Source organism: Rhinolophus hipposideros (genome assembly GCF_964194185.1).
Source record: "Rhinolophus hipposideros genome assembly, chromosome: 20".
NCBI lineage: Eukaryota > Metazoa > Chordata > Mammalia > Chiroptera > Rhinolophidae > Rhinolophus > Rhinolophus hipposideros.
This window is the reverse complement of record NC_138066.1, coordinates 17,320,419-17,334,259: the sequence shown is the minus strand read 5'-3', so window position 1 is coordinate 17,334,259 and position 13,841 is coordinate 17,320,419. Positions and strand designations below refer to the sequence as shown.

At 53.0% G+C, this 13,841-nt stretch overlaps 3 protein-coding genes across 7 annotated transcripts; 1 reads left to right on the top strand and 2 right to left on the bottom strand.

The window, feature by feature from the left end:
- Positions 1 to 882: 882 nt before the first annotated feature.
- RAB34 (RAB34, member RAS oncogene family) lies at positions 883 to 6,391 on the bottom strand. Of its 3 annotated transcripts, XM_081028813.1 has the most exons (13): positions 5,887 to 6,391; positions 5,727 to 5,769; positions 5,523 to 5,613; positions 4,407 to 4,521; positions 4,103 to 4,194; positions 3,183 to 3,248; positions 2,979 to 3,080; positions 2,812 to 2,876; positions 2,635 to 2,686; positions 2,365 to 2,446; positions 2,200 to 2,290; positions 1,983 to 2,090; positions 883 to 1,900 (listed from the first exon to the last, which is right to left on the bottom strand). In XM_081028813.1, exons 2-13 carry the CDS (start codon positions 5,758 to 5,760, stop codon positions 1,833 to 1,835), a joined length of 966 nt encoding a protein of 321 aa, XP_080884939.1. In that variant the 5' UTR covers positions 5,761 to 5,769; positions 5,887 to 6,391; the 3' UTR covers positions 883 to 1,832. The 3 variants fall into 3 exon arrangements, with proteins under 3 accessions (XP_080884939.1, XP_080884941.1, XP_080884940.1); XM_081028815.1 differs by lacking the exons at positions 5,523 to 5,613; positions 5,727 to 5,769; positions 5,887 to 6,391 and adding an exon at positions 5,293 to 5,417 and having other exon boundaries at positions 4,407 to 4,619; XM_081028814.1 differs by lacking the exons at positions 5,523 to 5,613; positions 5,727 to 5,769; positions 5,887 to 6,391 and having other exon boundaries at positions 1,498 to 1,900; positions 3,183 to 3,251; positions 4,407 to 4,611.
- RPL23A (ribosomal protein L23a) lies at positions 6,368 to 9,924 on the top strand. Of its 2 annotated transcripts, XM_081028820.1 has the most exons (5): positions 6,368 to 6,713; positions 7,304 to 7,487; positions 8,793 to 8,969; positions 9,483 to 9,552; positions 9,779 to 9,924. In XM_081028820.1, the coding sequence occupies exons 1-5, from the start codon at positions 6,689 to 6,691 to the stop codon at positions 9,791 to 9,793; spliced, it is 471 nt and encodes a 156-aa protein (XP_080884946.1). In that variant the 5' UTR covers positions 6,368 to 6,688; the 3' UTR covers positions 9,794 to 9,924. The 2 variants fall into 2 exon arrangements, with proteins under 2 accessions (XP_080884946.1, XP_080884945.1); XM_081028819.1 differs by lacking the exon at positions 9,779 to 9,924 and having other exon boundaries at positions 6,638 to 6,713; positions 9,483 to 9,701.
- A 178-nt stretch (positions 9,925 to 10,102) lies between these two features.
- On the bottom strand, positions 10,103 to 12,725 carry TLCD1 (TLC domain containing 1). Of its 2 annotated transcripts, XM_081027809.1 has the most exons (5): positions 11,781 to 12,476; positions 11,396 to 11,478; positions 11,221 to 11,303; positions 10,683 to 10,837; positions 10,105 to 10,602 (listed from the first exon to the last, which is right to left on the bottom strand). In XM_081027809.1, exons 1-5 carry the CDS (start codon positions 11,972 to 11,974, stop codon positions 10,512 to 10,514), a joined length of 606 nt encoding a protein of 201 aa, XP_080883935.1. In that variant the 5' UTR covers positions 11,975 to 12,476; the 3' UTR covers positions 10,105 to 10,511. The 2 variants fall into 2 exon arrangements, with proteins under 2 accessions (XP_080883934.1, XP_080883935.1); XM_081027808.1 differs by having other exon boundaries at positions 10,103 to 10,837; positions 11,781 to 12,725.
- Positions 12,726 to 13,841: the final 1,116 nt, after the last annotated feature.

The window sequence follows — 13,841 nt, the reverse complement described above, 5'->3', positions numbered from 1 at the left end:
TTAAATCTCTCTGAAGGCCAGGGGTCTCTCAGTCTCAGAGGATTGGAGCCCAAAATAAAGCTGGCTGGAGGTTTTTATTGATAGGTCTCCAACTACAAGAAAGCAACATTGTTTCTTACACGGTCTGTGAGGCTCAGACACCATAACAGAAAATGTTTATTCCAATTACCCTTTGTCTTGAAACAGCGGAAGCACAAGGTTCCAGGATGTTTTTACTTAAAGCTTGTACCTTTTCAGGATCAAGTCTTTCACATTGTAACAACTCCGTTGAGAGAAGTGGAAACAGATGCAAGGGGAAAGCCAGAGCCGGCAACACTTTCCGAAGCAGGGGGAAGGGAGGCAAGGCCCCTTCCCATACCTGTCTAAAGCAGCTCGTTTGGGGTCCCCACTCGGTTCCGCCTGGCTTAGGTTGTATCTCCTATGAGATATCTGCAACCCGTCTTTGGCTGCAAACCATCTTTTGGGGACCAGAGAGACATAAAGTGTAAACACAAGGATGGAACAGAGTCCCAGAAAGGCACAATCTCACAAACTCTTCTTTCCTTAAGGAAAGACATGAAGGGACAGTTGGCTAGGCTGTTGTGTGACTACACTCTGTCTCAGATGTCAACAGTGAGTTAGGTTGTTGGTCACTCTTCCTGCAAATAATTATAACAGTTAAGGTTTTTGACCTCTTTCTATGTGTGTGCTCTATCTTATTTCATCTACAAAACCTCATCAGTATTATTAGCCTCATTTTACAGATGAGGAAATTGAGGCACAGAGGATAAGTTCTTTGCCTAAATGTCCCAGGTTGGACCTCAAGGATTTAAATGCAGGTGCTCTTCAGAGCGTGTCTTCTTTTCTTTTTTCAAAGAGAGAAAAATGTACATCTTATTTATTAAACTTAGTTATTTAATCATGTTTTCAAATGTAAACAGATACCACTCATAATTTTATGTTTATATCATTAATATAGTTAGATGTTAGCACATCTTTCGAATAAAAGCCCAGCCCCTACCCACCCTGGGCCTTCTGTGCAACCCAAGAAGTATCCAAAGCTCAATCACTTCTCACTGTGAAGTGTATTTTAAAGGGAAGGCAGGAGTAGGGTAAAAAAAAAGAAAAATAAGAGTGGCCAGTTAGCTTAGTTGGTTAGAGCGTGGTGCTAATAACACCAAGGTTGCCAATTCGATCCCCGCATGAGCCACTGTGAGCCACACCCTCCTTAAAAATGTTATCTAATGGTGGAAATTTGGGTATAAGCACCAAGGAGGAAGACACATTTGGTGGGAAGAGACCAAAGGAAAGAGGTATCAAAGTCAACAATTCAGATCTCACCCAGTGAATGTTCAGTGCAGACCCCCAAACCTGGTCCCTGAGCTCCCAGCCTGCCTGAGGCCTGCCCTGGGGCCAGGAATGGCCATCATCCCAGTAGGAGGCTCCAGTTCCAAGACTGCCATACAGCCCTGCCCATTCCACATCCCTCATCCCCAACAAACGACTCCTACCTCCAAACTGCTAACAATAGAAATTTTAATGCATAAGGCACAGTGTGAGGCTGGGATCATTAAGCATCGTCGTAACTAAGGGCCCACCCAGCAAGCTGAGCAAAAGCAGCAGGGACCACTTCCCCACCACAGGGCACCTGAAGGAGGGGGGGCATCCAGTCTTTGGCATGGTGCCTAGGGGCAAGAAGTGACTAGCATGGTCCTCTGGGGGTACTGCCACCAAGGGGCAGTTCTTTGGTCTGGAAAAACAGTCAGTGCAAATGTCCAGGGGTAGAACTCTTGGGGGAGTCAAGGTGGCACAGTGTCCCAGGGTTGGGCAGTCTCTGGACAGTCCCTCTCCCCTTATGGGCAACAGGTGGGCTTCTTTTTGCCAGCAGTTAGGTAGAGGTTGTTGTCATCACTGTTGATGCCTGAAGAAGGGTGGGAAATATGTGAATCAGAGATTGGAGATTCCCCATGAGCTCTGCCACCCTCATCCAGGCGGGCACTCACGGACAACATCCCCAATGCGCCGGGCCCCTGATTTCTCCAGCTCAGCTAGCACGTTGGCCTCAAAGGTCAGCGCCGCCACTCGGAAAAAGAATTCCCGGACATTTTCACCTAACACAGGGAGCAGATCGGTGCTCAGGGGCAGTTCTAGGCCTGGGGTCATTGGGCACAACTGACAGGCAGGCATGCCACAGCGGAAGGCCTGAAGCCTCTTACTCACCAGTGAGAGATGAGACTGCCCAGTACTCAGCCTTCATCTCTTGGGCCACCTTGAGTGCATCTCTCTCCATTAGCACATACTGAGCAGGAGTCTTAGGGAAAGTCAAAGTCAGATGGCGGAGGGTTCCCTCACCAAGTTGGGAAGTCCCCCCACTGGCACACTCACACTCAAGTCCTTCTTAGAACCCACGAGGAAGAGAAGCACGCCGGAAGGGTCATTCTCCTTTAGTGCATCAGCTAGCCATTGCCTGCCACAGATGGGAGACGCAGAGTGATGAGTGAGTGGGACAGGATCCTTCCGCTGACACTCGTATGCCCAATTACCCTCTCTCTGCTCCTAGATGCATTCTTCCCTTCCCTACCATGCCCCTGATCACCCATCTTTCCTGAACTCTCTCTTCTCAGAGCCCCATTATATTTCAACATCCCCACATACTTGGTATGTTCCAGGGAGGCCACATCATTCAGGTTGAAGACAATGATGATGGCTGGAAAGAGGCAGAAACAGTCTCAGGGTGATAGGGAGGGCGCTCCTGGCTCATTTCCACAATACCCTCAGCCCTAGATTAGAGGCCAGGTGTACCCACCCTCCCCACTTCACTCAGCCCCTTACCTTGAGCTCCTCGGTAGTACGTTGAGGCAATGCATTTGAACCTCTCCTGTCCAGCGGTATCCCAGCTGGGAGGAAAGGGGGGTGAAACACAGGTATGGGGGTGGGCAATAGGTGGGGTTTAGGTGCTGGAGGAAGAAATGGCTGAAAGGGGTGCAGGAAGCACTTACAGCTGCAGGCTGAAGGGGACGCCCAACACCTCAAATCGTTCCATCTCAAAGTCCACTCCAATGGTGGCCTTGTAATTCTTATCAAAGGTGTTTTTGCAGAACCTAAGGGGGTACCAGATGCTGTGGCTCTGAGCCCAGCCTACCTGGCTAGGCCCAGCCCCACCCTGCCCAGCCCAACCCAGCTCAGCTCTAGCACCCTCTTACCTATTAATGAGACAAGTCTTCCCCACCGACAGGTCCCCCACCACAATGACCTTGGAGATCTTAAATCTGCTGGACACAAGAGGAGACAGGAGGAATGGGTTGTAGCTCTTTCATGTCTAGGGAGTCCCAATTCTCCCTAGTAGGTCCATCAGGTAACCCAGGCTGCAGTTGTCATAGACAAGGCCTCCTAGGCAGCTTGCCTAGACAAATGTGCTGGCAAGGAGTGTTTTGTGCTTCAGTATCAGAGAGCCATGCATTTGAATCCCAGCTCTCACACATACTAGCTGTGTGACATTTGGCATGTTATTTAGCCTGTCTCAGTTTCAACATTTGTTAAGTGGAGATTTAGAGTACATTTTATTGGGTTGTTGTGAAGGTTAAGAGATAAATGTTTCATATTTTGAAACATATCTTCCCCCCATACACAGACACACACATACATACCTACATTGTAACATCTCTGAAATCAGGATACAGCTTAAAAGTAATGGTGTTTTGTTTTTACTAAAAGACAGTAATAGTATCCAACACACTGCCTGGCACACAGTAAGTGCTCCATTAATGGTGGCAACTGTTATTAGCATTTTTTTTTTTTTTTACCCGCAATGGGACTCATCCCTAAAGGCACAGCTCCTGCCCTGGGGCTCAAATAGATTAGGTATGTGGAAAACTGAGCTGGTGACCACCCCTCATGTTGGACAGCTTCTTTGTGTCAGAAATTTAACTGCCCAACCCCATCGCATAGGACTCACCACAACCTCGCTGGGAAGAAAGAGATCAACACAGGGGCATAAAAAGGGGGGCTAACCATATCACTGGTAGAGGCTGCCATAGAGAGCCCCAATAGAGTGGATGTTACCCTTGCTTTGACTGCAGTTTCCTGAGACTTCCTTTCTTTGTTTTGGGTGTCTCCAACTCACCCCACGGTGCCTGTCCGGTGCTCCTGGCAGGCGCAGGTGACGCGGGGGTGGAAGTCTTTGTGCACGTGCAAAGCGGCCTCTTTCTTCAGGCACTGACAGGGATACAAGAGGGTGGGACTCACCCATTCCTGGCCTTGTCCCACAGCCAAGCTGCCCGGGGCTGGGGGTGGGGAGTGGACCACCCAGAAGCAGCAGGCCTAGCTGGGCTGCAGGGCTGGGCCCAAGCCTCTAACTGGTCTGGTGCCGCCTCCTCCCCGCCCAGACACCACCGAAGCCAGAAGTCCGACGTGGCTCTGGCGCCTACCTGGGGCAGCTCGGCCAGGACGCGATCCCTCCGCACCGGCGCCAGAATGTTCATCTTGCCTGCGGCCTCGCGGGGCGCCCAGAGAAGGCGCGGAGGCTTGATTTGCCCCAGCGACCTGGGCCCGGGGAGACCCGACAATCACCCGAGACCGAGGTGTCCCGACTATAACGCGGGGCCACGGGGAGCCTACGGGATCCCGTGGCCTTCGGGACTCTACGACCACCGCAGGCCACGGGGATGAGACAATCACCCGCGGCCCCGGCGAACCCACAATCACCCGAGCCCGGGGAGTCCCGAAGACGACGCGGGGGCGTGGAGACCCCTCAGCCGCCAAGTGGGGGCGAGGAGGCCCGTCCGGGGGGTCCCGGACCCGCGCAGACCCTACAATAACTCGAGGCCGGATAGTTCCTACGATAACTCGAGGCCGCGGAGACCCGACGACAACTCGGGGTTGAGGCGGCCCCACCATAACAGAAGGGCCCGGGGACGCGGAGCGGCCCCGCCACACGGGGTCAGTGTGGGCAGGAACAGCGCTGCGAAGTCGGCGGGCTGCTGGAGGGGGCGAGGGGCCCAGCCGGCTGCCAGGCCTCGCGTCCCGTCCCACTCGGCTCTCCCTCCGCGAGCGCTGTAACCTGATCCCCGGAAATTCCTGGAGAAGGGCCGCCCCCTGCCCCTCTCCCGGCAGCTCCGGGCCTCTCAGCCGGCCCCAGCCTCCCCCTCCTCTCCTCCTCCCTGCATTGCCCCAGTTCAGGTTCCCCGGCTGCACGCCTCACTGGGTACCAGGCCCGCCCCCATCCATCCAGGCTGCAACCTGCCCTGATCGGGAACTCCAGGTCGCTGTGCCCCGCACCTCGGTGCCCGGCTGCGCCTCCACAGAGACCCTTACCCTGCCGAGTTAGTGACGGGGGAGCGGGGATTGCTGCTCAGCATCTGGCTGCCGCAGGAGCGGCGGGAGGGATAAAGGAGGAGAAAAGGGGCCCAAGGAGAGGCGGCGCTTCCCTCCTCAACTCCAGGCCCAGGACGTGACTCATAGAGTCGGCCCCGCTCGCCCTTGGGCCCTGGGGGGTGGGGTGGGGGGGCGTAAAAGGGGTGCCACGGTCGGGGCTGGATGCCCACCACGGAGAGAGACGTCCGAGGTCTGGTGTCTTTTCCTCGAAGGCCATCTGGTAGATTAAGGGGTGCGGAGGCTGAAGACCAAACTGCCTGCCTGGATGGAGATAAAAGGAGGGTAGATGGACCGGCAACTCCGCCCTTTGCGGAGGGAGGTCACGGCTCCGGAACCCGGGGCTCCTCTCTGGGATGGGCGTTCTTCGCGCTGACCCCTTTGGGATCTTCCCAAGGACAACTTTTCCATGTTGCAGTTCTGCAGGGTAGAAGAGGGGGTAGCACAGAACAAATCTCACCGTCAGACGGGAAATCGGGTTCCAAGAGGCGAGGGGGAAGATAGACAGGGCGGGGTGAAGGCGGGGTAGACACAGACCCTCAGAGAAGCGACAGGAGCGTTACAACAAACCGCGCTGTGTGTCCGGAACTGAATTTGAAGATGCAACGATGACTGGGGCAGGGAAGGAAGACTGTTGTAAGGGAGGGGACTGTGAATGGAATTGTTCACAAGAAGAACTAGCGAATGCTGCAGAAATCTGTTCGCAATATTGGTAGAGTTTCAAGAGTATTATCGAGAAAACGCATAAAATCTGACTGTCAAGGTAAACGGGCGCTGTGGCCACCTTCTACCTCCTCTGATACGTTCCTCCTCCCCTCTACCTGACTCGACTTTTTCTGCCAGCAAATCACCGTTACTGACAAGTCACGTCTCTTCTTTTGACCTCAGTTTCCACCAATGTTCGAGGGTGTTGGGCCTGACAAATTCTGCTCTAAAGTTCTAGAACTTTGCTTCACTCTCCCTGAGTCAATCTTAACTATATTCATTTTAGTTTGCAGTGCTACTGGCTGTCTCCTGGAACTGCAATCCTCTTCCCTGAAGTAGCTCAAGATGGGAAGCACGCAGGACCAGACCCGAGCGACAGCGGGGTACACTCGCGGCAGCATAAACACACGGTCTCCAAAAAACTACAACCCCCAAGAAGCTTTACTGTCTAACGAGGGGAGGGGTGACGCATGCTTAGTCCTTCTCCCGAGGAGATGAAACCTAACTACCATTCCCGGCGGGCGCCGCGCTACAGATTACCCAATCAGCTTTAAGGAAGAAGCATCGCGAGTCTTCGGTGAGACGTGGCTCTATAAGCCCATGGGAACGGGTCTCGGAAACCCTTTTCACGAAGATGGCGCCGAAAGCGAAGAAGGAAGGTGTGTGTTGGGTCTGGGGTGCCACAGCTGTCTGGCTGGGGATCCCCGCAGAGTAAACGAACCGAAAGGACTGCGACTGGGCCAAGACTTGGGGTGTCAGCTGCGAAGCTGCTCCTTGCGTTTCGGCCACGCTGCGGCGCGTGGGCCCAGCCCCATGGGCTGGGCTGTAGTAAAGAGGGTTGGGAGGCAAGCCGACAGCCAGACAGTCGACTCTCGGGAACTATACGTATCCACGGGCTGGAGCTTCATGTCTCCAGACCTATGAGGAATTAGTGCCCTTTTTATCTCATGTTAGACGGGAGCTACGTGCCGTCCCTGGGTGGCTGTGCGTTGGAATATGTAAAACTGTCAGCACGCGTCCTGACAAGTATGAAGCGTTCGATCATTGCTAGTTAAGTCGTACCCCTGAATTGACTCCACGTTTGCCCCCAGTAACGTGCATATGATGGAAAGATTTTAACCACCTGAGACTTAATGATGTCTCCAAAGGAACCACTGATGCACGTGTGGCCCGGGGCGCCCACTACCGGTCTTGAGGCCGGAAGTGATCGATTTCTGAATCCGGCGCCCTCATTTTCTCTCCGTCTCAGCCCCTGCCCCTCCCAAAGCCGAAGCCAAAGCGAAGGCTTTGAAGGCAAAGAAAGCCGTCCTAAAAGGCGTCCACAGCCACAAAAAAAAGAAGATCCGGACGTCACCCACCTTCCGAAGGCCCAAGACACTGCGGCTCCGGAGGCAGCCTAAATACCCCCGGAAGAGCGCTCCCAGGAGAAACAAGTCAGTACTGGCCCCGAACCCTTGAACTGATGTTTGCGTACCCTCCGCTGGTGATTAACGAAACTTACCAAACTTAGAGCATAGCTCCTCAAAAACATTAGTGCTTAACGTTCTTCCCTAATGGGGGATGTTGTTCATGCCCTATTTAAAAACAAGGTGTTTTTACAACATTGGCAGGAATTGTTTAAAACAACCCAGAGTTACTGCCAAGGTTAATTGTTCAATTATGGTTTTATATGTTGTCGGGGTTTTAAAGTCCTCTTTCTTGGGGGTACAGCGTAGGACTTAGATATTCTTTGTTTTGGGAGTTCCAGGTTTAGTTCATTCCTCATAGCATTTGTAGGATGTGGGGTAGTTCTAGGTTGATAAAGGAAATCCATTCATTTGCATTGGGCAGCGAAGTCCTGAAACGGTGTATGGAAACTTCTTGCATTCACTCTGTTTTTTACACTTGGGTAATGGTTAGGGGGAAATAGGCAAAAGGTTAGGGCAGTTGAGTATTTTGGTGTCATGCTGCTGTTAGTAACTGAATTTAGGGACCACAGATTAGAGCCATGGTAGTTGCCACCAATGGGTTTCTGCTTCTTCCACTGCTTCCTAAGAAAAGGCAGAAGTGTGGGTTGTGTCTGTGAAAGAAAGCACTTGATGAGACTTGTTGGCTCCATTTGGACCTAGAATTTAATGAAAGGTTGAGTGAGACCTGATCTCTAGCTTCAAAATGGAAAGGTGGTGTCTGTAAGTAGAGAGCCTTGCTTCTCTGAATATCAGGGGGAAAGCTGTGTTATAGGTGTGCTCAGGCCACTAAGTTTAACCTGAACTGTAAATAAAAGTTGCTCACAAGAATTGATGACCCTTAAACCAATTTTCCGCAACCAGAGTGGGCAGAAATGGTCTATCCAGCCTCATAGAAAAGGACATTCTTTGGAACCCAAGCCTGGGTTTCAAGCTGCTGTAGTCTAGCTTTGTACTCTTGGGGTAAGTTGTTCAACTTCTCAAATCTCAAATTTCATCCAGAAATTTGCCCTTTAGAAACGAGATCAAATAAAAAAATGAAGGTTTGGAACTCAAAGATGATTCTATAATCACTTAAAGGATGAAAGCCCTTCAAGTGAAAGAACTTGCGTATGGTTCTACTCTCAGGCCGAGGCTCCAGGTCCCTACATTTCAGGGTGCAGATGATGACACTGTTAAGCGACCAAAGTCTGACAAAAATGATTCCTACCACATTGTCTGATGCACCTGGACTCCAAAAGAGGGCCCATCCCTTCTGGGCTCAGGCCAGGTGACCCCATTTTACCTCCCCAGGCTTGACCACTATGCTATCATCAAATTCCCCCTAACTACCGAGTCGGCCATGAAGAAGATAGAAGACAACAATACACTTGTGTTCATTGTGGATGTCAAGGCCAACAAGCACCAGATCAAACAGGCTGTGAAGAAGCTCTATGACATTGACGTGGCCAAGGTCAACACCCTGATCAGGTGAGTGGGGCCCCATGGGATGGGGAGGAGGCCGGGGCCTCAGTCAGGAGCCAGGAAACCTGAACGGCATGAAATTCCTTGATGCTTTTGGGGTCAGAATTAGATTTCAGTGTGTAAGCCTTGGGAAATGAGCAACCCCTGCTGTAGTTCTAGTCCTTTGTCTGGACTATGGGCTTTTGAGGAATCAACAGCTGTCCTGCCTGGAGGGCTTAATTTACATGTGGGGTTGGGGCTCATTTTCTTGATTCCTACCTCTAGACAGTGGTGAGCCCTAGAGTGAAATGTCAAATTACCTGGATGTAAATGTCCTGTGGTGTTTCCCATAAAAGGGAATTGGCTGGCTTTGTAGCTTAGTGGCTTCCCTACCCTCCTGCGCAGATGATGGAAAAAAAAAATCACTATTTGGAAAAGAATGACATGAACAAAGGAACCGCTGATGCGCCAGGAGATGGGGCAGGTTCTTGGGGCAGTGAAGGCTACGGGGACTAACAAAGCCTTTCTCCTCCACCCCAGGCCTGATGGAGAGAAGAAGGCATATGTTCGGCTGGCTCCTGACTACGATGCTTTGGATGTTGCCAACAAAGTAAGCTTCCTTTGCTAGGAACTCCTTAACACCCACCCCCTGGGTGCAAATGGTGTGTCTGTTTCCGACCAAAGCCTGACTTTTGCTGATTAGTCGTAACTGACCGACTGCACTCCTATCTTTAATAGGCCCTGCCCTGTGCCCACATTTTGCTTTTTAATCATGACATTCCAGCTTAATCTTCACATTTCAACTCCTAGTAACAAAGCTCCCTTTTGTTTTTCAGATTGGGATCATCTAAACTGAGTCCAGCTGGCTAATTCTAAATACAAACGTTTTTCACTGTATATTTGTCTCTTTATGTTGATTTCTGGTTGTGCTGGGGGGAGGCCATACTTTGGTATACTTATACACAATAAACAGGGTTTACACAAGACTCTTGGTGTACATAACCCTGTTGGAACACTCAGCTCTATCATGGCACTATACTTGCTATAATCCTGGTGGGTGGGAGCTCAGATAGCAGATATTTGTGACTCAGACTAGGGTTGCCCTGAGACAACTAGTACTTGTCTCCATCACAGGGGTAAGAGAACAAGCAAGAAGTTTTATAAGAACCCTTAACTTTATCTCTGGCGAAGAGGCTTTGTATGAAACCAATACCAAGAGTTTTTATTAGCATCCATTTCAGGGCAGTGTGGGTTGGCTGGCTCTCAACGTAGCACCTTATCCCCACACCCACCTACCATGTCCAACCGGTCTGTCTGCTTCGCTCACCCCTTGCCCAAGAAAGGACAAGGACTTTAGAGTGTTTTCATTAGTGTTTTCAATAATGGGTGCAGGCTTGAAAGGTGGAGAGGCTGGATGCCCCAGGTTTGGGGTTCATCTCAGTTTACATGTGGGGCTGTTCTCCCTTGATTGTGTTTTTTGTCCTTGCCACAAGTCCCAGGCTCTGTGCCTCTTACTCCGTCAAGAATTTGTCTTTGTGTTGTTGGCTGGGTACACGGTCAGGGCAGAAATCAGAGCGGAGGAGGCGGGAAAAATAGATGAGAATCATAATGTCCAGCATGAGCAGGATACCCAGCAGAAAGGTGCCCAGGGTCCTCTGGCCTGCATATTGCAGGAAAAAATAGGTGAGGTAGGCCTGAGGGGCCAGGCGGAAGAGAAAATACATGACCAAGTTGACATACTTGTTGATCCGGTAAAGGAGGAGGTCCTGGGCATTGTTGATCTTCATCATCATACGGATAGTGAGGAAGATGTTGCTGACCTCCACCAGCAGTGTTAGGACGCCCCCACCTACAAACTTCCTCCAAAAGATGCCTGAAAAAAAGGCACCCATGGCCTAGAGGGCAAAGGGGAGAACAGATTAGGAAACATTCCCTAAGGCTTTAACTGGAAGTTGGTGGGAGTACCAAGGTTACCAAACAGGGCTAGAAAATCTTCCCATCTGCTTCTGACATACAATTGACTGAAACTACCATTAAAGTTTGATCCCGGCGTGGAGTTGATAGTCTAAGGAGGTACTAGGTGAGGCTATGGATTGCTGGCCTCAACATAATGAACCAAGGGTACAAAGGTAGGGCCAACCCTTAGTATCCCAGCATGGGAAGGCGAAGGGCACAGTGGGAATGGGGTTAAGAAAAGGTGGTCTTCCCCTTCCCAGTTTCAGAAAGCTGAGACTGGAGTTGCTAGCACCGGGCCTATACCACACCCCCTGCTTCTCACCATGACATGATGGACGAGGTATTCCCAAGAAGCTCGAGTCTGACGACTAACCACAATGTCCACTGTGTCGTGGATGAAATACCCTAGTGGAGGGATGGGGGAAGAGGTCAGGAAGGGGATTTAAGGAGTTTCTCCCTGTTCTCCACCTTCTTAATGTTTATTGGGCAAGACTTACCTGTGGAGAAGCAAACGAGCAGATAGCCAGAAAGCGACCACGCCGTCTCAATCTCCACCAGCATTTCGGGAGTCTGCCATACACTGGGAAGGGAGGGAAGAAGGCAGGCACTCACCTTCCCATTCCCAAGGACCCTCAACTCACAATTACCCAAGCCAGTCCCAGGAGAGTCTGGGCTCCCACTACAGACTGGGAACCGAGGAGGGGTTTGGCTGAAACCCAGGTGTCTCCCGTTTCCCAGGTGAGATCCTCTTCCCCTGGGGCCGATGCGGTTCCCGATTGGTTACAAGTAATCATGTGAGACTGCATAACCTCAGCCCCCCGTGATGGGGAGAGGAACGGCGGGATCCCCTAGCCACTTTCACTCCCCCGGTCCTTCACTCACCACAGCAGTGCCCAGATCCCTGACACAATGGAATGGGCGAAGGAGACGAGCAGGTTGTGCCAGCGCCAGGTGCGCAGGGGGTCGGCTTGCACGTGCGCCGGGAGAGGCAGGCGAGAGAGCGCGCGCCGGAGCGCCCGGAAGGTCAGCGTGGCGCCGAGGAGCAGCGGCAGGGCGGGGTGTAGCAATGGGGGCATGCTGGCCCTCCCAGCCGTCGGTCTGTCCGCCCTCTAGGCGGCCTCCTCGGGCTGTACGGGGAACCGGGCTCCTTCTCGAGCCAGTCCACCCCGGTCGCCTATCCCGCCGGCCGCCAGCCTCACACAGTTTTTCGCAGAGCCCTCTAGGCCCCTTTGCTCCTCCCGTTCCCTCCCAGAGGGCCTCTGCCCCCGCCCCGCCCAGTCCGCTTGCCCCCGCCCCTCGGGCGCCTTTGCTGCGCGGAGGGCGCGAGCCCCATTTCCCGGGAGGGGGGGGCCTCCCGCGTCTTGCCTGGCTCCCGCAGACTTCGGGAGAAAGGGGGCAGTCCTGGGTACCACCCCCACGGAGGTACCCCTCGCTGGCGCCTCCCGACTGCCGACTCTCTGGTTCGCTTGGCCTCATTAACCCGCGTCCCCACTTTCCCCGGGGCCACCGGCTCCCCCGCCTGGGCGGGTACTGGGAGAACTCTCTCCGCCCTCAACTCCTTTCTGGGCAGAGCTGGGCAGGACTCGTCACACACCCACGTCTTTTAAACCCGGGTCCAGGGGACGTATCGGAGCTCCGCCTCCGACGATTTCTGTCCAGACCCTGTTCTTTCTCTGGAACGCTACCGTAGCTTCTTCAGACTAGAGATGGACGTGCTTACCCGCCTCTGCGCGTCCGGCACATAGTCGGTTCCCAGAAACTGTTGACTAACCCATCACCATCCCTCCTCCCAGCCCGCTCCTGAGCTCCTGGGGCCGAGCTGCTGTCACAATCCTCCCTCAGGCAGTCCCAACTCTCTCCTCCTAGCTCCTAGGAGGCTGGAGCAGGGAAGACCGCCCGTTAGTCCCGGCTGCTAGGGTGACCCTCACTCTTAAGGCCAGTGTCCTGGAGTAGTTGCATATTCTAGCCACTAGGTGTCAGCCTGTCCTCACTGTGGCGTGGGATCCCCTCCAGCCTCCAAAGGAATGAGGTAGTTGTTTTTGCGGGAGAGTTAGCAGGCCGTACGCCGGCGCACCCCGGAGTGGCTAAGAGCCGAGTCGGGAGTGGAAGAGGAGGAGGAGTAGAGGGGGGGAGGGGCGCGAGGAAAAAGGTGCTTTGAGAGGGAGGAAAAGCCAGAAGCCTGAGGCGCCAGAGATCCAGGGACTAAGAGGTTTGCGTGTTTGCTCGGCCTCCCTGGTGGCTCCCAGGTTACACATTAACCCATGTGAGGTATCCTGAGTCAACCAAGGCCCAATCGGTTTCTAGGTGAGAGCACGAGTGTCCCGGATGAGCGGCTCTCCCCCTCTGCACTCCCCTTTGCTCACAGGGCAGCTTTGTCCACTAGCCAACACGGGTCTAAGCCTGCGAGGGGCCCTCCTGAGGCCCTTCTAGTGGTCATCCCACATAGGCAGATTTGGGCACTCTTTCGAAGGGTGGGGTGGGAGCAAAGATAAACACCTCATTCCTCACATTCCTCACCCACTCGGAAACAGGGACGCTGTCCCTTAGCTAATCACCACCCCCTTGCTCCTTAACTGAGCTTTTGTGGACTCGTGCAGAGCAGAAGGTACCGGGGAGACACCTGGAATTAAATTCACTTCTGGTCAAGACCCTAAACACTGGTACTAACTAGCCCCCTACCTCTGGGCAGAAGCCTGAACCCATATCGGCCAAACGGCTGTCGTTCCTCCTCTCCCTCTTTCAGATAGTGACCTGTTTTCCTCCCATCTTCCTCTAAGGAGGTTCTCCCTGGTTGAGCTTTGAAGGATGATTACCCTGCGGTGGGTTGTGTGTGTTCAGCTGGGGGTTGAGTGTGCTGACAAGCGCGGTGTTCACTAGTCGGGACAGTCTGGGGACCGTATCATATCCTCCCTAGGTGATTCAACTTGCGCAGGTCAGGGTTTC